Genomic DNA, 22,102 nt, shown 5'->3' on the forward strand with positions numbered 1-22,102 from the left:
TGCTTCATTTCATAGCGGCGGGCTTGCTTAGCCTCTCTCGGGCGGTCGGCGAGAACACACCGAAATGCCCAGGAAGGTACTCGCGATAAAATCACGAAAGGAAAAGCGGTTGCGAAGAGCAAGGAAATTTGGGATATACAACAGACTGGCAGAGAATCTGTGTGGAGCTGTGTGGCGAGGATGATGAGAGTGAGAGAGATGCTGCTGGCAGAAAAGGCCTACCTGGTCAAGGTTCAGGACGAGAGAGCTGGTCGGAACTATCAATATTGAAATATAATGCGCTTACAGGTTCCACAAGCGCGGCGCGATCGTAGATACGAATACACAAACGAAAAAGGAGATGAAGAGGAGGAGAATCAATGGAGTGGTGGATTGCAGAGCGGATGATTTCCCACTTTGAGCATTACATCAGCGCGTCACATCCGCAATATCGCTGGACCCGCAAAGCGCAAGCCACCACACAGCACACACCCTTACGGACTACAAGAGACGGCATCCCTCCCTCTTCGACCCTCCTATCTCCTCCGGCGAGAACAGCGCGGAAAAAACATCACCCTTAAAACGAGGCACCGCGCCGCTTGCGCAACCACGAAGCTTCAGGCGCACAGCGAGTTCCCACAAACCATCCAAGTCTACGGATGTATCGTTGACGATGCTGACCACGACTCACGTTGTCACTACTCACTCTTTCTCACTTTGAAGTACCTAGGTACCTCCTTTGGTCCCGTGCCACTGCCTCCATCACCGTCGCTGGCCCACCAAACGTCACAAGTACCTCCTTGCGCTTCGCCCTCTGAGTTTTTTTCCAGGTGCCTCGCGACAGAAGTACTACCGAGATGACAGTACCTACAGAAAGACGGACGACGGACGGACAAGCAGACAGCAACACACCACTCACTCTTGCCCCCTCGCTCACTTCTTCCCTCCCCCTGTTCACCGAACGCTAGACAGCAGGCAACGTCCTCGTCCCAGCCAGCAGTCTTACACCAACCATCCAAGGCACACCAGACCCCGACCATGGCTCCCCCATCCAACTAGCCCCTCCCCGGGGGGCACGAGAAAAACCCTAAATCCACCTTGCCTTTCCGCCCGCCGCGCTCCCTCGCTCCGCCCGCTCATGCTATTCAGCTAGCCAGCATCTCCCCTCCTTCCCCCTCTCCTCTCCGTCTCGACTCGACCTTACTTTCCGCCGGCCCGGGCCGATCTACGCGCAACACAGGAATCTGCCTCCGCGCCTGCACGGCGCGGCGGGACGAACGCCCAGGGCAGGGTACCCACGGAAAGTATGCAAGGAAGAGAGAACCAGAGCCAGAGCCAGAGCGAGTAGACAGCGCGCGAGAGAGAACGCCGCGGCGCCGCTGACGCTCTGTGGTGAGTGAGCGTTGTGACGGGAGGGGAGCTTGCCCCGTCAGCCAACCAACCAGCCAGTTCTGGCCTTGATCCCCCGCCGTAGGTGTAACGGCGCGGCGGCCGGTTGATGTAGATTTTTTCTTCCTCAGTGGTGGCTGTGGCGCGCGAGGCGCGAGGCAGAGGGCGAGGCCACAAGGCCCTTCGTATGCAACGGTGGCGGATTGGGCTGCCCTGCGCGGTAGCTGCGGCTAAGTTGGTCGCAGTGGCGGATACGTTTCGACAAGCACACGCTTTAGAGGTGGGTTTGCTCTGCGCTGTTCATAGGAACGTAAACATACCATTCTTTTTCTGGCCAGTCTTCTTGTCAGCAAGATAGACTCTTAGCCTCGGAATTCCTAATCCGTCCGCGCCCTGCGCCCGATTGATTCATTGCTCGATTAGCTCCCCGTATGTTCGCGTACGAGTACGAGATTTGCGACGTTGGAACTTGTGAGCAGGACGATGACGTTGAGGACGTGAGTGATTGGTGATGTCTATCTAAGCCATGAGGTGGCTTTGACGATGGTTGCTGCAAAACTTTTGGTGTTGAGCGCTGTTGAGGCGGATTGGGGACAGCGCGAGACTTCAACGGGCGCTCCCGGCTTTGCGCATCGTGCATTTCTTGGTAGGGTATCTGGCATCTTTGGCAGATGGTGCGGAGATTTCATTAGACTGGGTGTGGTCCATGCTGCTTAACGTATGTATGTGCCCTGACTCTGTCCTTCAGTGGTAGTTTCAACGACGCAGATATCGTCGACCTTTTGATCTGCTATGGACGACGCAGTCTGCGGTCCGTCGAAGCTCATCACTAAAGCACAGAAGCGGTCCGTACCGCGTTCCGTTGACTGTCTCACGTCCAGGCCGATCACTCCTGCTTCACTTCCGTCCAACTATAGCATCGAGAGGCCGGTTGAAGGCTTCCGCTTTGCTACCGATCTAGCGTGTGCACACCGTATTGTCCAGTACCTGCTCCCTCGACGCTGTCTCCACCGGTTATTGTCCAGTCCGTCTAGAGACGCTGGCGGCGTTCCTTGTTCTGGTTCCAGAGAAGTGTCCCGGTGAAATTGTCTTCTTCGTCGGCGGGTGAAGGAGCAGGCAGGACAGGAACGGCCTGTGGTCTTCGGTTGGATGGAGGGCATGCACAGAGGACTGGAACTGGGCTCGGTCGCGCGATTGGCAGGCTGGAAAACAGGCTTGTTGGTTGAGAACCCCACTTGCAGACAGAAGGATTCCGCTTGGGACGATTCTTAATCTTGCAAAGTAGATGCAAAGGAGTACGAAGGCTGTCTAGTTGTGGCTTCTACTGATGCTTTGGCGCCGCAGATACGAGCGAGAATGTAGCAATCATCAAGTGGAGCTGCCACCGCCGGTTTTGTTGGCACTATGGATTGTGTGGCGATGTGGAATTGATAGCGAGATCCACGACTCAGTCACTGACGTCTTCTTCGTCTGCAGTCCATCAAGACTGACTACCACCTGCGTCTCTCTCCAGAACGTCGTTCACTACAATGTCCTCAGTGTAGACATCAGACACATCAGTGTAGCAATAGAGCGGTATACTTCCGTTCAGAGAACCGTCCGCGTTGGCGCACCGGCCACAGAAGACCCCGACTTACAAATCCAGTCTAACCGCCTCATGAGAGCCGCTGACTGGGGCAGTCAAATCCTTCTTCCGTTTAGCAGAGGGGACTCTGCGTGCAGACAGACCGGGAGGGCAGAGGCCTACGGGCATGCGAACGCATCCAACAAGGCTCGTGGTGGTATTTTGCGTTTTCCTCTGCGCTCTCGCAGCATGCATTGTGGCACTTACCCCCGCTGTAGCCCCTCAATCAGTGATGGTCCCCCTGCCCTCTCTCTCTTATGCCATTGACTCCGCCCCAGTCAAATTCCCGCTCTGCTCCGAGGTCATTTCTTGCGCTTGCGCAGAGATGTTAAGGATCACCATCGTCCTGACTCTTTTCATGCATGTCACTCGTCGATTTTTATCGCCCGCCCGCTTTGCACACGCCCCGCTCCCCCTGCCTCACACGTCCCTCCCCTGGTTCAAGGACTCTTGGGAGGGGGTTGAAGCACCTACCGGCCTGGCTCCCGAGTCCCTCTTCACACCCGCCTGTCTCATGTCTGATGCCCGTCTGATCGCATTATCGATTCGTTGCTTTGCTTTTTGGACCAACGAAAAGAGGAGAAGACCAGGAGAACAGACCACCCTGCACAGTGAGATGGCTCGGTCCACCTACCTTATTTATGGTCATTCATCTATATGGGCCATGCAGCAAGTCAGTAAAACTGCTAGTCAAGTGGGTAGAGTCGGTGTCACGGCGTGGTCGTCGTCGGCCCCCTCGTTGGAGGATCGGTCACGTTTCCTTCCGCATGTGACGATAGCCTTCCATCTCAGCTCTCGGGAGGTGGACGATGCTGGCGACGTTTGCCGTCGGTCAGACCCGAAGCCGGGTCGTCCTGCTTCTGGGCGGCCTTGGTTCAAACAAGACTCATACGTGGGTGCCGGACGTCCGTGTGGTGTGAGTATGAGAGGAATGCCCCTTCTCCTAGGCGCGTAGGTGGAGACGACTGCAAAAAATGCCTGGAGAATCCGGCAGGTTTGGACCGACGGGAGGTTGAAGCTCGCTCCTTTGTCGCATTATTGCTTCTCTGCCAGGCTCCAGAGGTGCCTCTCAGCTGATGTTCCCCTCTTGTTTGATGTTGCTGTTACGTCCTTGATGTCGTCCCGTCGCATGGCTTGGGGCGTGGACATGCGCGTGCGTTGGAGGAACGGGACTGCGCAACGGTACGCTGCAGGACGGTAAAGCAACGGCTGCTGCCGTCCGGGCTATAGCGCCGTCGAAAATCATTGTCGTGTTGTGAATTGATACTGTCGATGTGTCTTGAGCCGCATCTGTTCTTGGAACCAATGAGACCGACTTGGAGGATCGTGCAGACGGGTGTTGAATTCTGAATAAGGGATGGAGCGCGAGTGACGATCCGATGCAGACGGAGTTTCTCATTCCGTTCAATCAGCGCAACGGAGGGTACCGTCGGGGCGTTGCTTAAATTATCCTGGGCCTCCAGGCGCCATGCAGATGGTATGGTTGCGCTGGAGTGGTGGATATTCAATAGCCCTGCGCGGCATGTTGGTCTACTTTGGGCTGCAATGCCCGTCCTGGCGTTGGCAGTAGTTGGCGTCGACGTCACCATATGGGTGTGCTGGGGAAGGGTCAGTACGCTGTTTGCCGGTCTGATATCCGTTAAATCAGCGGAGGCCTGAGTGCCGTGGAGATGGTGGAGCCCGCCCAGTCACCCAGTCCATAGTCTCTCTGGGTAAACATCGGACCAAGGGGAGCAGAACTGACCCCGACCGGAGGTTAGAGGCGGACATAGCGGAAACAAGACAAGATTTTCCTAGATTCGTATGTACCCGAAGTCTATGTTGATGATGCTGCCGAAAGTCGGGAACGGCAACGGGGTGCATGGACAAGTTCAAAGATGAGTTGATTTTTTTTAATTCCTTGAGAGCTTGGCAGGTACGCGATGGGACGCCGTACGCCTGCCGTTCACGTCATTCCTGGCTCCCGTCACCTCCTTGCCTGCCCCGAAAAGTTGTGTAATGTGAGGCTCAAAAATAATGTTTGCTGCTGGAGGCAGGGTGGCGTGGAGGATGCTGGATCATGTGTCTGCGTACAGACTGCATATACGGTGTTGGATCTGCTGACCGTCTCGATCGCCACTTGCTGTCGTAGTCTTGTTCCGCTCATTTTGGCTGTGCTGGTGGAATGTGTATCGGGTAGTTGGAAGCAACATCGTCAGCATCATGAGAGGCCAGAATAATGGATGTTGCCGGTCGACAGGGAACGGTCCCTGTCGGCAACGTCGGGCGCGGGCGTTGGGCCTGACCAACAGGCACATCTCCGCGCTGGGCCCGGGGCAGCTGGGATCCCCCAGTGCATACCCGTCCGCGTCTCCACCACACTGCTGCGTCGATGATGCTTGACGACGAGAGCAGCTCGTGGTGTCGGCGGCGGAGATTTTCTGTGTCGCAGAAGGCGAACAAGGCCCTGCTTCGAAAACCACCACGCTGTTGGCGCTCTCGACTGACCAGTGGCGCCCATACTATTGGACCGCTACTGCATCGCAAGCCACGGCGCCTGTTGCTGCACTTTTGGCCCTCGAGATCCAGCGCCTACAAGTTCATCGAGGCAAGCTGCAGCCTCACCTTAAGCTTGTCCGCGTTCATCCCCTAATTTCAGAATGCTTGAGCTCGTTCTCGGATCCTTTGCCTGAACAGCTTCGAAGGGCGTCAAGCCGGAACCGCGTACCAGACGCCAAATATCTCAAGCATCACGGTATCCAAGAACTCGTTGCCCTTGAGTTCCCCTTTGAGGCGCAAACGGCCGCCCAAGAATTGAGTCGCCGGACATCGACTGCATACAGTATGGGGCCTGTTCCTTTTTTTCAAGCCCGCTTGCGCGTCCACGGAGCTCGTAGCTCCGCTACCTTTCGATGAAGTCGGTACACCACTGCTCGTGAGGATTGTATTACATGTCCCAGTTCAGAAAATGCTCGACTTTTTTTTGGGCCTGTCACGGAAAGGCCCACGGCAGATGTACCAGTGATGGCCGTTGCCCCGTGTCCGCCTCAGCGCTCAGGTTCCCGTGAGATCATACTCATCTTTGGACCATCGTCGGCAACTCTTCCGCATAGCATGTGGGAGGGATATTCCTGGACGGGCATGCAAGGGCGCCAGCGCCACGCGACAGCTTAGATCCGGTGCAAAGGGCGTGGTAAAGCAAGCGCAGCCGGTAGCGGTTGTTAGCCCATGCGCCAACGACTGTCAGGTACCGGCACTTGAACGCCTACCCGTTCCATGAGACGAACAAGATGCGCGTCGACAGGTTTTGTCCCAGTTTTGAGACTGTTTCTCCAACATGCTGCAGACTATTGCTCCTGTCTGACGCGTTCACCAGCACCACGAGGCAAGGCTGCTGCGTGTGCTCGTGGATTCTGTTGTGCGTGTTTGGCCGCCTGGCGCGCCTTAGGGCAGGCGTGATCGTTGGACTTCCCGATGCGGTAATATGTTGTACGACGTCGTCCCCGGTGGTGTAGGTATCGGCCAGCTCCTGAACTGGTCACAGCGTCGGGCCATACTTTCGCCGTCGATTCCTGCTCGAGGCGCATCAAAAAGGGCTCGTGCGGAGAGGACGGCGGGATTCCGCTGGTTTAGACCACCAAACCCCTGGCGGATCCGAGACCTGAGGCACGCTTCTGATCTTCTTCTAGAAGGGGCCAGCACGGAGTCAGGCCCGCGACACTTGATACTGTAGGGCTATCTTTCAAACTGCGTTCTGCGGGCACACATGGTCCTGTCCATCATCAACAACACCAACCTGTATATGCCCTGGCAACTCACTCGGGTAGGTCGTGAGGCAGTGCAAAATGTTCGGGGCCGGTGTTTCATATCCGAGCCCGAGAGCGCCCGACCAAAAAGCCCGAGCGTTCGGATTTGGATCTGGGGAAAGAGAAAAAGGGTTTTGCAGGACACGTACTTTTTGCCACGGATGTTGTTTGCATGAAAATGCGATCTGCTTGACATGGCTGTGCTGGAGGGTCGTAAGCTGATCTAGGGTGCCCGGGAGCGACGTCAAGGGGCTACAGAGGACTCTTGTCGGCGGGATCTTGAAGACAATCGCCCCGATTGCGGTTAAAGGACGGCCAGTGATGTCGTGCATGCTCGGGCGACGGCCAAACGGGTGGCCGGCATGCTATAATTGAACAAAGGGTGGTTTTCTGATAATAGCAGCATCGTAGAGACCATGTGCCTGTACCACATCGAATCATGGTGCTAGCGACACAGGAAAAGTATGGGCTTCCTGGTTAGCAAGGTGGGGAATGCTTGAGGCAGGCCGGAGAGGTATACCCTTGATACTAACCTGTGCATAGCTCCGTCCTGCAGTTGTGAGCAACATCGCGTAGTACAATAGGAGGAGAAATCAGGGGCGATAGAAAGAGCGGCCGAGTAATGCAGGGTACGCGAATGCGGTCAAGCCATGCACGCGCTGGGCATCGAGCGAAAGACGAGAGGAGGCACTGGGTCATTGTACTCTCCAAGGTCTATGGGCACAACAGAAAGATGTTGTTCCGATTCCACCTACCACAGAGCCGCAGATTCTGCTGATACACTGCGATGTTGTCGGTGATCCGCAGTTTGATCGAGTCTGGCGCAACAGGAGCTGCGTCCGGCAGAGCCCCTTGTCGACAAGATCAACGACACATTGTTCACCTTGGGCTTCGTCTCCGGCTGATGTTTCAACGGTAGGTAGTGACATGATTTGGGAACGTTGGAAACGCACCTGCGGCACAGATGCACGCCGCCCTTTCCGGCACGCAGCGCTGACGGTACTGAGAGTGCTGACAAGCTGCGGGCAACAGGGGTGCAGAGCGGCCGATCATGGAGACATCAGATGCGGTGTGGTTCTGTTCTCGAGGAGCGTCACAGCAGCGAGCTGTTGTCGGCGGAGCTTCTCGGCGCAACCTTGGAGGCTCTTGCAACAAGCGCGGACGGCTGTTCCCGCCGACAGCGGTTCCCGGAGTCAAAGTCGAAACAACACCTGAGGCTCCTCTCCTGGCCATCACGCGCCTCGCCTTGCCGGTGAGCAAAAGGCCCGACAGTTTGGGACGGGCTGGCTGGCTGGCAGACTCCAGAAAAATTGATGAGGCAGTGGAGATTTGTCGTCTGCGTTTGCCGCATGCGAACAGAGGGGCGCTTTTTCCTCGGCATGAATGATCCGTCCATTCTGCACCTCCGTCCTGTGATGGGTGTATGCCATGGGGCCCGTGGTCTTTTGGGGAACCAGGTTGACGGATAGCAGGCGCTGTGGGAGTTATGCCAACAGCACAATCGACCAGAAAGAGAAGGCCTCATCAGCGCATCCCTCCGCCACGTCTGACATCCTGGGCACCATCGATAAATGACGACGTGCGTTTACAGCCAATGTTTTTTTTTAAGCTTGTCTCCCCCGCTTGACCCCTGCCGAAAGGAGCACAAAGGCGGTACGCACAGAGCGAGGGGAAAAGAAGGACATGTGGGAGAGAAAATACGAAAATAATGACCAACAGGGCTACGGCGTCGCGAGTCCACGTGGATAGAAGGTCGTCCAACGCAACGCCATGCCAGGGGCTTACGTACGGTACAGGCCTTGAGCTGCTGTGACGAGTTGGGCCATGCACATCAACCATGTTGCCTATCATCGGACGACGACGGCAAAGCGGTTGACGCAAAGAGAGACGGTCGCGGGCAGGTGCTGGCACGCGTCTTAGCTGCGCCGCCTTCTTCTCATCTCTTCCAGGGAGTCGTCGTCGTCGAGCTCGAGCTCCAACAGCGTGCGTCTTTTGGGATCTGCAGCCGGAGTGTTGCAGACGCCGCCGCGACGACTTGCATTGACTGAATCTCCGAAACTCGTGAGAGCGCGAAAGAGGCGTCCATGTCGTGTCGTCCGCGGTCATGATTGCAGATGAACAGACGGCCATCATGTTGTCTCCAGGGGCATCATGCCGTGGGATATTGGCAATGGACATGGCATGGCAGCGCATGGCATGAGGGTGCATTGGGCGTCCGGGCTTTTCTTTGGAGCTTCGATCAGCCGCGGGCGGCGGGAGAGGGCGTCATATCGTCACCTCGCGGGTAGCGTGTGCGGTGGAGGGTGAGTAGAAGGGTAGAGGTGGCTGAGAGAAGAGCAGAGTGGCGGCGGCTAATGACAAAGCGGCAAGTAGTCCGCTGGCTGTGCTGCTGCATCCCATGCCATGCTCCCGTCCCTCGTCCTCACGCTGCCCCCGACGCCACGACTGCTCACGACCAGCTCGGAATGGACCACTGCAAACCCTTCATCCAACACCTGTCTCGAGTTGACAGGATCCCTCCCAGCTCTTGGTCCGTCACGTCCACTCGTCGTGGTGTTTACGCGCTTGCTAACCCGGCCCGGCCAGTACCGATCCATCGACAAACACCACGTCTGCAACCACAACCACCATCGTCATTCACTCCGACCAGCTCCAGCAGGCCCCCTCCCCCCCCCCCCCCCCCCCCTCCAAGCCAAGTCTTTTGTCAGCCTATCCTCTTCTCCCGCCCCGCTGCAATGGAGATCCTGTCCCTGGCCGCCATTCGTCCACCTGCCGGCCGACTAGCCTGTGCACGCCCTTTTTCTCTTTCTCCCTCCTCTTTCTTTGCCATTATCTTCAGTGCCCGTCGAGAGATCCGCGGCCAGGGTCCCAACGCCCGGAGGCTCGTTGGAGAAGTTGGGAGCATCGGGCCCCGGTCGACCATCTGGGAAGGCGGGGCGGCCGCTGCTCGGTGACGCCAAAAGCGCCAGAGAGAGCGCTGAACGTCTCTTTTGCATGTCGCGGAAACGGCCCATCCCAAGCCTGCCTCTTCTCCCTTGCCAGATGATCCATATCGCGCAAGGCTACCCGCCCGTACCGGCCCTGGGGCCCACCGCGCCGCTCAGGAACGAGGACGACCGGGACGCACCCACGACCATCAGACCAGTCACTGCCCTACTTTACGGCCGTGGAGTAGGACCGGTCCCCACGCTGCCCGCACGCGTACAGTGCCTTTGGATGCCTTTATTGCCCGTCTCTAGCTCTCACTAATCTTAGGGTCTTGACGGCCTTCCCGGTCGGTATATTTACACGCCGCTATTCTCACCTGCACGGGGATTGCCTAGCAGGGAACCGCTCCCCCCAAAGACGACCACACAACATACATACATCTCGTGGCGCGCATTCCATCACTCGCCCTCAACCGTCACCAGTCCCCGTCGGGCATCGATCCTCGTCCTTTCCAACCGCACTCCTTTCAGCATTTCGTCGTTCCCTGTCTGGCAGATCTGGCCCACATGACGTTGGTAACCGTCTGCCCGCCACAGCCGTTTGACTATCTCGATCAACCTGGCTTCTCCAACCAACCAGTAACCATGGCTGGCCACTACAACAACCTGCCTCCGATGCCTCCTTATTACAACGTCAACCCGGGTCATCCCATGATGCCTTTGGAAAACTTTCCCCACTCCGCGTACGCTCCTGCTTTGCAACAATATCAAACTCTTTCCTCCGAAAGCCTCCACCAAGCCTACGCCGATCTCGACGATGGAACTAGGGGCATGCTTCCTGCGTCCAATTCTTCGAGGGCAAGACGAAGGGCCTCTGGGAACGAGCAAGTGAAGCACCGCAGGACACGAAGCGGCTGCTACACTTGCCGGAACCGAAGGGTCAAGGTATGTTTGGAAGTGCTGTGCATTTGAACATTGCCAACTAAGGTCTACGACAGTGTGATGAGACTCATCCTATCTGTGAAAGTGAGTACAGCATATCGAATTTGAGTCACTTCGGCTGACCATGTTCAGGATGTCGCAAGGGGAACAGAGAATGCGTGTATCCGGAGCCATCATCTGCCAACAAGTCGAACCGCAGTGTATCCAGAGCCAAGGCTGGCTCACCTGAAAGTACTTCTTCTGCAGACGAGGAAAGCAGGACAGCCCTACCTCCAATCCTCGATGAAGACGAGACTGCTGCAGAGGTGTCGACCAGTAGGGGAAGCGTTTCGACCGCAAGCCGCCGTGATCGAGAGACTTCCAATTCGCCTTGCCTCACCGTCGACAAGAGCCCCTCGCCCTCTACTGAAAACTCGAGCCTGGCGGCAATCCACGTTCTACCTCGACGTGTCCCATCGCGCAAATCGAGCCGCTCAAACTTGCGCAAATCCCCCATTGATCGAACCTGGACAGACCTGCCCGCAGATGTGCGTTACTATCTCGACTGGTTCCGAAACAACATTACATGCCATCACTACGCGCTCAAGTACGATAGTGCAGACTTCATGCGGACGACACTACTTGAGATTGCCGCACACAACGATCACCTTCTCTACGCCGTCGTTGGCTTTGCTGCCTATCACCACGCCCTGAGCAAGCCAAATGGAAGAATATCAGACTTTTTGAGCTACTACAGTAAATCTGTGCAGCTACTTTTGCTTTCCCTACAGCGCAATCAGAGACGAACACCCGCCACTTTGCTGACAATTTTGCAGCTGGCGACAATCGAGGTGCGTGTTGGCGACATCGGAACGATCTGCGCTCGTATTGATGATTTGGACAGGAATATCTCGGAGACTACGTCAACCTTATTGGACACCAAAAGGCAGCATTCGAAATAATCACCTCCATGTACACACCGCAAAGCATCATGCAAAACGAAACACTTCGAAGGGTTATGAGTTGGTACGCTCGCTACGACCTCATGGTCGGTATCCTTTCGGGTTCCGAAACAGTCCTGAGCCGCGAATGGTTCCTCTCTTGTGCCGAATTCTATGCCCAGCAGTGTCGGGATAGACCTCACGATGTCGGTTGCAAGTTTGACGAAAGGCTGGCGCAGTGCAGGCTGCTTGCTGTGGATTCTGCCTCGCTCTTTTCCCGAAAGGCCAAGGGTCAGGTCAGTGACGACGCCTTTGTCGCTGATTGCATGACCTTGGACCGGCAATTCGACGAATGGGCCGAGCAGCTTGATCCGGCTCTTCAAGATCCATCCAAGCATCTGAAAGACTTTGGCGGTCGTCCGCCATTGGGTCCCGATGACATCGTTGACCCTTTTGATCCAGAGTTTGCTTACGAGGACGACCTCTTCCCGATGAACATTATTCTCCAAGACTATTGGGCCATTGCTCTCATGTTCAAGACGCAGTTTTGCAGCATCTTGAGGCAGCCACCTCCACCACAGGCAGCTGAGATGGCTATGAACATTTGCAAGATGTTTTCAATTCTCGAACACCACCCCCAGAGTCCCCCAGGCATGATGATTGAGATGCAAGCTTCCATTGGAATGGGCATATTGAACCTGCCAAAGGACGAAAAGCACACAACTTGGGGGAGGCGCAAGTTTGCGAAAATTGAATCTGGAGGGTGAGCTTAACTAGGAATAGAAGCAGTGGTCCTGTTAGCTGACTGATTGCACAGATATATCTATCCACACTCATTCCGTCTCCACATGTCACACGCCTTCCAAATCGATGTCTCACGCTGGTGGTTGCCCAACGACGAAGGACTCCCGAATATTATTCGCCGCATCCGTGCCTTTACCGAAGAGCGCAGCACCCCGCCTCCGGACCAGACAAGACAAGACTTGCAAAACATGAAAGGAATTTTCGACAAAATGGAACTCGGCGAAGGACAATCTCCAGTCCAGACCCCGAGCGTCGAGCAAATGCAAATGGATCTCGGCAAAGCTCATGAGGTGCCCGGACTTGGCGCCACGAGCGAGGAAATCGCGCAGATGCAGTTCAGCGAGGCGATGATTTACGAATCCAGTCCGGAATATGCGTGGAACTTTGACCATCAACAACAGTTTTAATGAAGGGCGAGCATAGGTGCCGGTCACCAAGCGAGTCTGCAGGCAGTACTCCCCCGTTTCGAGGACGAAGAGTTTATGAGATTTTAATAAGTCAGCCACAACCATCTTTACGCAAGACAGGAACTGGTCTGACTGGCAATGCGCCATTTTGCGCATCTACCTTCGAGCGGACTGCATTGGACAGAACAAGGAGTACTCATCCGCCGTCTTCAGCATTTACCTTTGTTTCAGGATCTTCGAGGTCTACATCTCTCAGCAGTTTGCATTCACAATACCATCAGCGCGGCGTTTCATAGTGGAATCGGGATCTCGTTTTAGGGCTCGATATTTTGATTTTTGGTCAATCTCCTTTTCATCATTTCCTGCTCAAAATCAAACACATCATGGGGAACGGCGTTTGGACGCGAAAATGGCATCGCATCTATTGCATAGCAAGGCCAGGCTACGGGTCATTTTTTGGAAAAAGAAGGTTGCATTTCTTGCATCTGTATTACTACAAGCGTTTCTGTCATTTCTTGGTTGCATTGCATTTCTTGCCTCGACTTCTTAGCTGTACTAATACTCGTAGATTTTTTCAACACTGAAAATCAACAGCGACATAGCGATACCATCTTTGCACATACGCAACTCCAGCACACCATATTTTTTCCTACTGCATCAAGACAGCATGACAGACACAACCACGCTCATCTCCGGTGGTCTAAACAAAGTTTTGACGTTCTCCACGTGCCTGGTGGTGCGTCTAGCAGCCAGTGATCGACAGCAATTACGGGCATTCGCCTAGGCCCGTTGTAGGGCATTCAATGCGGGGGATTAGCCAGATTCTGCAGGCTCACCCAGATTTACGCCACAGCCATGGAATTTCCAGCAGCATGGACGGGGCATGGGTATTGTCCCTAATAACCGTCGTCCGCTTCGTGCATGACGCGTCTTGCCGTTCCGTCAACAGAAACAAGAGAGAGTCTTGCTGGAGGACGAAACGGATACGAAACTCCGCTCCGCCCCCTTCGCTTGTCCGTCGCTTGTCCCGCTGCCTTGGCCGGCGCCGATGTCTTCCGCGAGACCTCGCTTGCACGCCTAACCACCCCCTTATCCGTCTCTGACCTTCATCCGACCTCCTTGGCCCCCTCACCACCCAAAAAGTCGTCGACACGCACGTAAATGGTTCTGGCCGATCGTTCAAGGCTACCAATGATTCCGAATCCGAAGCCTCCCCCTTATTGAGGCACACGTCTACCCCAAGGCCGGTGTCTCCGGGACGCGTCGGTCTTTCGAAAGCATCGAACATTTGCGCATAAAAACACAATCCAAAGGAAATTGGTGCAGATGACGTAGTGCCTCCCAGCATAAACATCCGGAGGTTTAATCTGCTCACCAATCAGACCACTCTTCAACCCTTCGGCGTGCTCCCGAGCGAATGAAAAAAAGGAAAAATCAATCTTTGGACCCTGAAAATTCACCAACGGCGCCGACGACCACCTCCACGGAAATCTATTTTTGGTTTCGTTCGCGGTGTTGGCCAAATTCAGACCTCATCCCTTATTGATGGCGGCAGAGTCCTTTGCGAGAGAACAAAAATATCCTGCCAATTTGACTGACGAGTCTCATTGTCAGGCAGCCGTCGATGCCGCAAAGCACTCCAAGTCATGGACAGACTGGCGCAGCAAAGATTATCCAAGTCGAAGCATGGGCCCAAATAAACAGAGCATCTTGGCTTGGCCCTAAGTCTCGGTGCTCTAGATGGCAGTAGCAAAAGCTTGGATTGTGAGCAAGGCCACAGTGGGAGGGCGCTGTGAGCAATCCATTTGCCCCCGCAAACACCACATCCATCCTCCGAGACACTTTCGAAATGCGCCTGCGCGGCGTGGTTCGCAATCCACTCGGTCTTGAGACGGCGATGCCGACTGCAACATCAACAAGCGCCCTGCAACGTTGTAAGTTGCAGTGGGATCCCAAGTATCCACTTTGAAGCAGTCCACCCAATTCCTCTTGCTTTGTTTGTCCCAAGGTTCTGTACGGCGAACATGTCGCAACGCCTCCTATCTCCTTGCTCGTTTGTCTCTCTCCCTGCTCCTCCGTTCGTCCGCTGCACACAATCTCGCTCGTCGGCTCGCGAAGGCAACGCAAATATCGCTTGTAGTATTGAACCATGGTGTTGGTTCTCTGTCGGTCGATCTCTTGCGTCGTCCGTTTTCGAAACGGCAAGAGGACGGGCCTGTGCCATGCTAGACCTGGTCATAGCCTTGCCACTAGCACACACCACCTACCTCCTCACCACCAAAAAGCTCATCGCCACCTTCCTCGAATGTGCCCTTTAGCGGCCGGGCGGTCAGCCACCGCGCGTGGCAGTGTCCGTGGACATTGGACCGTGATTCGGACAATGGGACCTCCATGTCAAGGCGTCTCAGAAAGCTCGAACCAATCGAAGACGTACGGTCGTAGTCAACAGGCCAACAGGTCGACTCACAGACAGTGAGGGGTGAAAGAGGTGGGGTACGGGCAGTAAAACTTGCCCTCGAGTGTCTCAAATAGATCATCGCGCAACTCGGAAGAGCCTCAGCCTTTTGCCCTGGTGGAACTGGGAAAGGGGTAGGTGAGAGTGGGAGCGCAAACAGGCACATCGAACGCATTGAGACCGCGAACACACGGCACACACCATCCATCATTTGCCGTGCTCTCGTCTTCGTCCTCGTCATCGCTGTCGTCGTCTTCTGTCTTTCCCTTCGTCCAAGTCCGATGCTGATCCCCCTCCCCCTCCTTCCCTCCTCTCCCCTCCTCCGACAGACGGACGTGCAGAACTCGGGTGCGGACGGACGCACGCGCGTGCCACCCACCTCACCACCTACCACTTCCTGACCGGCAGAGCCAGCCCGGCATCCGCCAAATGCAGGCCCCGTACCTGCAGAAGGGCATGGTTGCGAGTAAAAAAGCGCCGCATCCAACGGTCCAGTCAGTGCGACCCAGAGCTCTCGTGGCGTGACATGCCAAAACGCCAGCCTGCTGTTCCTGCACTCACAGACCTCCATATCTGGGCTGGCCAGGAACAACGGCGGCGCCCTGTGTCCACTCGACGCCTGTCGACAAGGCCCGTCGCCGGCCTGTACCCTGTCAGATGACAGGTCTGTCCATTGTCCCTTGCCAAATTCTTGCCGCTGGCTGACCGCCTGCCTCCATGGCTCCGTCTGTCCTGCCGCCCGTCTGGCGCGCATCGCACCGTGACATTGCAAAGATTGACACGTTCACATGACAGCAGCCCAGCAGCGGGCTCCGCTATTCGACTCTCTCCATCAATCCTTCCTCTACGGACGCATCTCCTCCGCTGCGGCGCTTCTCTACTCGTGTGGGCTGGGCTGCTTGTTCGCTGCCCTCAACTGACCTGAACTATTGGAACTGACGGATTTTTCCCCCTCTGGTCCCACTTGGTACGACCAGTTGACGCAATAGCTAGTCATGGGGCAAGAGCTTTTTTGAATGCGGCTGCTTTTCCCCGAAGTTTGCCATATCTGAATTTTTTTGTGGGCAGGTGCTTGAGTCTGGCATGTGCTGGACTGTGTGTTTACTCATCCGTAGACTCAGTTGGTCTCAGGCAAACTTTCACGTGTCACTGATAAGGCTGTAAAGGCACTCGGAACAGCCATCACGCGGACTTGCTGCGACAGATAGCGCATTTGGTGCAGTGTTTGGGTTATATAATGCTGCATCTCTAACCTTGAAATTGGAAGAGCCCAAGGCGACGCTAAGCTCGCAGTGTTCTCTTCTACCAGCTCCTAGAAACGCTTCACTTCTGGATCGGAGCCAGGGACCTTCCTCACTGTTCTTGGGCCCGGTGGCGTCGCGGTGGATTGGCGGTAGGAGAAGCACATCGGCGCAAAATTTTTCACAAGTTAACTTTGCTGCAGCTGCAAGGCACGACGATGGTGATCAAAGCCATGGGCAGATGGAGAATGCCGCCGGGATTTTGGCAGGTTGTCCGAAACGCAGGTGCCTTTCTCCGAAGAGAGGCTCGGGAGCCAGAGCATCCAGAAACCAGAGTTAAATTGATGTCCCGAAGGCGGAGACAAGTCGCAGATCTGGATTGCCCACTGTCAAAGCTATGAGAGCCACAGCGCTGGAAGGCTCAGGACCGATTCTGCAGACCTGGGCATGTGGAGGCGGGAACTTATATACATACCAGAGCCAGCAGGACACGCGCCTGACCGGCTGGCTTCAGAAGCGCGCGATCACCACAGCGGCGGTCTCGGATTTCTGCCGGTCGATGGCAGGTATAAAAGCCCTGTGTTTGTTCGAGGCTGAGTTTGCATCTCCGCCGCCCGTTCGAAAATTAGGTAAGAGAAGACATTGGATTCCGGCGGGATGGAATCAAACAAATCATGCTTTATTCTTTCTTTGGGCTCCTTGGCCGCGACAGAGTCCGCAGATTTGAGTCGGCCATTTCCCTCCCACCATTGCGAAGAGATGGGGACCAACATCTGTTGACCAAGATGAAGTCTTGCTTGATGATGACTACTCTCAGTGGACTACCCAGCGCCGTCACCTCCCATTTGACTGCCTGCCGGAATTTCCTGAAATGTCTCAAATTGTCGGAGACTTCCAAGCAACGGAAGAGTGCAGGTGTACCAAGAGTCTGTCGCGCCTCAGCCAGCCGTAAAACTGGCACAACTAGAGACAAGATTCCTAAGGCAGTACTTATACGTCTAGGGAGTTATCGTCATCCTCATACATTCGGACATAAACATTTGAAAACCCGTGCACTTTGAGTATATAAAGGCGATCCTCGAGCAGTAACACCTCCATATGTCAGGATTCTTGCCAAGAGTAAGTCAAATCGACCTTGGCTAGGGATACTGTGCGCGGCGAACGATCACTCCTCACGCAACTACTCTTTGGTTTTGGGCCTCCTAGTTTCTCAGTTCTATATCTATCATGTGACGTAATAACGACGAAACCGGTATTATCACGTCGAAAATCGCCGTTATTATGGGCATGTGCTGTCTCAAGCTGCCCTAGATAACTCTGGGAAAAGCAAGTTCGCCTGCAATCACCACTAATGACAGCACAGTCAGATGAATCGGTAAGGTACGTGGATGCGTAGCCCATCACTTGACTGTGGAAGCTTATGGAACCCAGTCTTAGGCTGGACAACAGCTGATTAAATAAAAAAAAAAAAAAGAGTGCGCACAAGTCCTGAATCACGGGATGCGCGTGACCTCGATACCTCCAGGAGCGTCTTGCGCGTCGAGAAACAGGACACAGCCACTTTTAGGCATTTTGCGCAGATGAAGATTCCCGCTGTTGCCCCTGACTGCTGAAATTCAAAGGACATCAATTTGCCCACAACTCTTACCTGGTGCTAGATTAGATTGCGTTGTTCCCATTGGGAACTTGTGGTAGACATGCTCCTAGAAGGGAGCAGGCGAGCTCTTGCCATTCTGGGCTAGCGCATCTCGAGCTTCCTTCTTGCCATCGACTTTTTCCTGCGACTGAACATCAAGTGGTACTAACTATCGTGGCACCAATGGCTCTTACATTTGCAAACAAATGCGTCTACAGCGTCAGTGGTTCGAATGATTGTATGAAAGTTCGATGTTCTCGCATGGCGCGTGTCAAGTATCCATGTTGATGACGTATCTGGCAACCCTTGCATGAAGCTTACCTCTCTGGCGACCCATCCCAACCCTTTCACACTTTTCTACTACCTACAACCATCAATGGCAGCCAACAATTTTCCCGCACCCCCACACTGTGTTGCTCGGGAACGCTCGAGGGGAAGATGCCTGTTGGATAGCGGCTTCTGCATTTGCAACCAACCGCCAGTTCCTATCTCCTAACGCCGAGACTCCGCGGGGCCCCGCTTGTCCGCTTTGCAATGCATGATGCCATCCATCTCATCCATCGCGTCGCGACTTCCTTTCAATTGATAACCATTCAGCTTCGGCCCGTCTGCCAACGCCATCAATTGCATCTCTTGAAACCCAATTGAATCGTTGTCATCGCAGAACAGCACCCAACTTCATCCAACATGACCGGCTTCGAGAACCCGCACGTCGCGCCCAAAATCACCTTCTACACGTTCCCGGACTGCCCGTGGTGCCAGCGCGTCCACATCCTGCTGAGCGAGCTTCAGATCCCATTTGAGGAAGTCTACATTGACCTCAGCAAGCCGCGTGAGCAGTGGTACCTCGACATCAATCCGGTTCGTTCCTCTGCACTTTGCTCAAAGTCACCCAGCCCCCACCCGCCTACCTGCCTCCGCAAGCAACATGAACAGTTGCCCCAGCTAACATGCCCCACAATCCAGCGCGGTCTCGTCCCCGCAATCAAGTTCTCCAACGGCGTCGTCAACGACGAGATCCTCTACGAATCGAGTATCGTCTCGCAATTCATCGCCGACAGCCGCCCTTCCCATGTGCTGCCCGCCTCGCTGGCCGACCCGTCGGCGCCGCTGCGTCGTGCGCGCATCCAATTCTTCATCGACACGTTCATGAGCAAGCTGGGTGGCCAGTGGCGCTCGATCTTCGCGGCGGAGGATCCGGACGCGAAGGCGCAGGAGATTGTGAAGGGTGTTGAGAAGGAGGTGGAGGGCTTGTTGAAGGATGCCGCTCCCTTTGTGGATGGGAGCAAGGAGTTGACATTCGCGGAGGTGAGTGGTGTGGCCTTTTCCTAGAGAATGCGTTCCATTTTCTCCCGCGGATGAATGCTGACGACGGCGTTGCAGACTCAAACTGCACCTTTCCTCCTTCGCATATATGCCCTTTCAACTCATGGCGAACTTCCCAAGAGTCTCAAGGAAGGGCTCGAGGCTTTGCCAAACTTTGGCAAGTGGGCTAAGGCTCTCATCGAGCACCCAAGTGTCAAGGCCAACTGGAACGAGGAGAGAGTTGTCAGCGGCATTGTGGCGAAGCTTCAGGCGATGAGACAGGCGAAGGCGTAGATGTGGACATAGAGGCCAGCGAACGGGAACAGGTGAGCCGGTTATTGGCGACGTCATGAGACTTTCTTTCTCTGCTGCAAAACAAATTGAATGGCACACACACGGTTTGATTCACGAGATCTCGTCTGAGGGAGAATTCGTGAAGACTAACTCAAAGTCCGGAAAAGCACTTTTCTTCGTGGTAAACGACGTAATCTATACTATCAACGCCAACGCAAGACAAAAGAGAGAAGGGACAAACCAACACCATACCTGCGCCGAGTCAATCTCGGCCGGCTTCTCAAAGAGGTTGTTTTTCCAAGGCGCTTGCGAACAACAGAGCAAAATGAGCAAACGGACAAAGGGGCGTGTTTTTTGACAGTGGAAAATGCGACATAAAAGGGAGAATCAGAACGCGGGAGTGCATGCCTGTATGGACAGAGAGGCTCCAAAGATCGTAAGACTCCAGAAGCAGCCCAAGGGAAAGGTGTTTGCAAAGAGACAGGCATCAGGACACACGGCGGCTTTTCCGGCGACGCACGTCATCCACGACATCGTCCTCCTCACCCCCACTCGCCATGGCAATCAAAGCCAGCGCCGCCTCCATATCCGTTCCCTTGCCCGCGGTGCCAGCCGCAATAGCACCACGCGGTCGGACAGGATGTTGAGGTAGCCTAGGAGAAATGACGCTGACCGGCGAACTGACATCTTCGACGCAGCCATCCATCAGAGCCGTCACGGCGGCGATCTCGTCGTCAGTGGCGCTGCTGGAAGACTCGGAGACCTTGCGCTTGGAGCCGGCGCCAGCGCGCGGCATGGGAGTGGTGCCAGGCAGCAGTCTGGGAGAGCATGGCGATGTCTTGACGTGGCTCGTTGGTATGCCGCCATGGTAGTGACCGAGTTGATGGCTCTGTGTCGGCTTGGACATGGACATCATGGCGACGTCGCTGGCAGCCACCTCATCGACTTCGCTCCAACAGCTGCGCGGCACGAACGAGTACCAAGCGTTGTGCTGGGGGCTCGCGGCGCTGGTCGGCGTGCCTGCCCCTGTGCCCGTTCCCAACGTCGCCGTCGTCGCCGTCGTGGTCGACACTGTCGACACGGGGCTACCGCAGGCAGCGCCATGATTTTGGACATCGTTGTCGTCATGGTTGTGGGTCACAACGTTGGCAATCGACATGGGATCGCCCCTGACAGCCCTCTCAGCCGCCGCTCTTCGCGCTCGAGGTGTTGGCGCCGGCGTGTATGGGGCCCCGTCGGCACTAAACCACAGGAACGTCTTGCCCTTGGGGCTGACCTGTGGCGAGATGGTGTAGCGCTCGTCGTCCGTGTCGGACGTAGGTGTGTGGTCGCTGTGGCGGTTGATATTGCGAGAGGAGCCGATGGCGCGACGTTTGCTGCTCCGATGATGGTCGTGGCAGTGAGACGACTGCTGTTGGAGTTGGGGGTGGATGCCACCGCTCCGGGTCACAACGCGGCGTAGCTGTCGAGACGAGGCTGGACTCCACGGCGGGAAGGAGTCGGCGACGGCGGCCGAGGACGGCCGCTGGATATCGAGCGGGCTGCCCAGAGGCGTTGGACTGGGCGCGTGGTCGCTCTGCGGCGTCGAGTAGAAACTTCGCCACTGCTCCGTCTGCTGTGTGCTGTCCCGAACGATGTCGTCTCTAATCTTGAAGGAAGCGTACGACGCCTCAGTGGGCAGCGTGCACATTTCGATAAACTCGCGTCCAAAGATGGGGGTCAGAGCGTGTCGGATGGGGTAGCAGAACGTCGCCGCGACGGCTTTGGCGGCTTCAAAGGGCATCCAATAACCTGTTCACGGCAAGTCAGTCTTGGAAACGCAGCAGAAAGATGGTGGTTCGCTCACCTTGAGCCGCCAGGGCGCCGCCTGTGATGCTGTAGCTGATGGCGCCGAGGCCATTGTTGATTCTCAAAGCCTTGGCCGGAGTGGTCTGCAGGTCCACAAGTCAACAATTTTCTCGAACGGCTGGCCTGTGGGTTGCTTACCTTGGGATACTTGCAGCTCTTGAAGAAGGGAGTGATGCGGACGAGTCCGATGTTGTAGTCCCACATGACGACGTACTCAGTGCTTTCTCCTGGGACCTTGTACGTGTACTGGAAGACTGTTCATTGGATTAGAAAGTGGCTACGGAACAGGAGTCGAGCAACAGATGACCTACCCTCGAACGCCTCGCGACCGGTCCTGGTGAGGAACGACTTCTTGTCACTGTTGTAAGGGATGTGCCTCGGATACTTCTTGATGTCACGAAGAGGGGAAGGAGTGATGCGATACTTGATGAGCTCCTTCACCAGCTCATCATCGTCGTCAACCTCATGGGGAGGGTAGCGAACCTCTCCTTTCGGCTCACCCTTGACAAACACAGCCGCCGTCTTCGACACCTTTGAGCGGTGAGG

At 55.5% G+C, this 22,102-nt stretch overlaps 8 protein-coding genes across 8 annotated transcripts; 4 read left to right on the forward strand and 4 right to left on the reverse strand.

The window, feature by feature from the left end:
- Positions 1–3,119: 3,119 nt before the first annotated feature.
- On the forward strand, positions 3,120–3,947 carry BKA78DRAFT_292978 (uncharacterized protein; the record flags this gene model as incomplete). The annotated part of the gene is made up of 1 exon (XM_066886135.1): positions 3,120–3,947. The coding sequence occupies one exon, from the start codon at positions 3,120–3,122 to the stop codon at positions 3,945–3,947; it is 828 nt and encodes a 275-aa protein (XP_066748314.1).
- Positions 3,948–4,021: 74 nt separating this feature from the next.
- Positions 4,022–4,886, reverse strand: BKA78DRAFT_86820 (uncharacterized protein). The gene has a single exon (XM_066893878.1). It carries the CDS (start codon positions 4,579–4,581, stop codon positions 4,096–4,098), a length of 486 nt encoding a protein of 161 aa, XP_066748315.1. The 5' UTR covers positions 4,582–4,886; the 3' UTR covers positions 4,022–4,095.
- A 2,430-nt stretch (positions 4,887–7,316) lies between these two features.
- On the reverse strand, positions 7,317–8,155 carry BKA78DRAFT_86827 (uncharacterized protein). The gene is made up of 2 exons (XM_066893880.1): positions 7,731–8,155; positions 7,317–7,678 (listed from the first exon to the last, which is right to left on the reverse strand). Exons 1-2 carry the CDS (start codon positions 8,008–8,010, stop codon positions 7,473–7,475), a joined length of 486 nt encoding a protein of 161 aa, XP_066748316.1. The 5' UTR covers positions 8,011–8,155; the 3' UTR covers positions 7,317–7,472.
- BKA78DRAFT_86826 (uncharacterized protein) lies at positions 8,156–9,123 on the reverse strand. The gene has a single exon (XM_066893879.1). The coding sequence runs from the start codon at positions 8,983–8,985 to the stop codon at positions 8,302–8,304; it is 684 nt and encodes a 227-aa protein (XP_066748317.1). The 5' UTR covers positions 8,986–9,123; the 3' UTR covers positions 8,156–8,301.
- Positions 9,124–10,535: 1,412 nt separating this feature from the next.
- On the forward strand, positions 10,536–12,777 carry BKA78DRAFT_330122 (uncharacterized protein; the record flags this gene model as incomplete). Its single annotated transcript, XM_066889734.1, has 5 exons — positions 10,536–10,649; positions 10,703–10,730; positions 10,779–11,476; positions 11,530–12,329; positions 12,384–12,777. 5 exons carry the CDS (start codon positions 10,536–10,538, stop codon positions 12,775–12,777), a joined length of 2,034 nt encoding a protein of 677 aa, XP_066748318.1.
- Positions 12,778–14,276: 1,499 nt separating this feature from the next.
- Positions 14,277–15,270, reverse strand: BKA78DRAFT_86887 (uncharacterized protein). Its single transcript, XM_066893881.1, has one exon. It carries the CDS (start codon positions 14,926–14,928, stop codon positions 14,422–14,424), a length of 507 nt encoding a protein of 168 aa, XP_066748319.1. The 5' UTR covers positions 14,929–15,270; the 3' UTR covers positions 14,277–14,421.
- Positions 15,271–18,796: 3,526 nt separating this feature from the next.
- Positions 18,797–19,708, forward strand: BKA78DRAFT_350312 (thioredoxin-like protein; the record flags this gene model as incomplete). Its single annotated transcript, XM_066890970.1, has 3 exons — positions 18,797–18,970; positions 19,076–19,417; positions 19,493–19,708. The coding sequence occupies 3 exons, from the start codon at positions 18,797–18,799 to the stop codon at positions 19,706–19,708; spliced, it is 732 nt and encodes a 243-aa protein (XP_066748320.1).
- Positions 19,709–21,494: 1,786 nt separating this feature from the next.
- BKA78DRAFT_307131 (uncharacterized protein) lies at positions 21,495–21,863 on the forward strand. The gene has a single exon (XM_066887828.1). It carries the CDS (start codon positions 21,593–21,595, stop codon positions 21,824–21,826), a length of 234 nt encoding a protein of 77 aa, XP_066748321.1. The 5' UTR covers positions 21,495–21,592; the 3' UTR covers positions 21,827–21,863.
- Positions 21,864–22,102: the final 239 nt, after the last annotated feature.

This window comes from Phyllosticta capitalensis, assembly GCF_038381095.1.
Source record: "Phyllosticta capitalensis strain CBS 128856 chromosome Unknown BKA78scaffold_2, whole genome shotgun sequence".
Taxonomy (NCBI): Eukaryota; Fungi; Ascomycota; class Dothideomycetes; order Botryosphaeriales; family Phyllostictaceae; genus Phyllosticta; species Phyllosticta capitalensis.

What these genes read in the sequence shown, in the direction of transcription:
- BKA78DRAFT_86820 (XM_066893878.1), bottom strand. Translation starts at nt 4,581, where the DNA reads ATGGTGACGTCGACGCCAACTACTGCCAACGCCAGGACGGGCATTGCA.
- BKA78DRAFT_86827 (XM_066893880.1), bottom strand. Translation starts at nt 8,010, where the DNA reads ATGGCCAGGAGAGGAGCCTCAGGTGTTGTTTCGACTTTGACTCCGGGA. An exon ending in GGCGTGCATCTGTGCCGCAG is followed by an intron (nt 7,679 to 7,730) that starts GTGCGTTTCCAA and finishes TTGAAACATCAG; the next exon opens with CCGGAGACGAAGCCCAAGGT.
- BKA78DRAFT_86826 (XM_066893879.1), bottom strand. Translation starts at nt 8,985, where the DNA reads ATGCACCCTCATGCCATGCGCTGCCATGCCATGTCCATTGCCAATATC.
- BKA78DRAFT_86887 (XM_066893881.1), bottom strand. Translation starts at nt 14,928, where the DNA reads ATGGTTCAATACTACAAGCGATATTTGCGTTGCCTTCGCGAGCCGACG.
- BKA78DRAFT_307131 (XM_066887828.1), top strand. Translation starts at nt 21,593, where the DNA reads ATGGCGCCGAGGCCATTGTTGATTCTCAAAGCCTTGGCCGGAGTGGTC.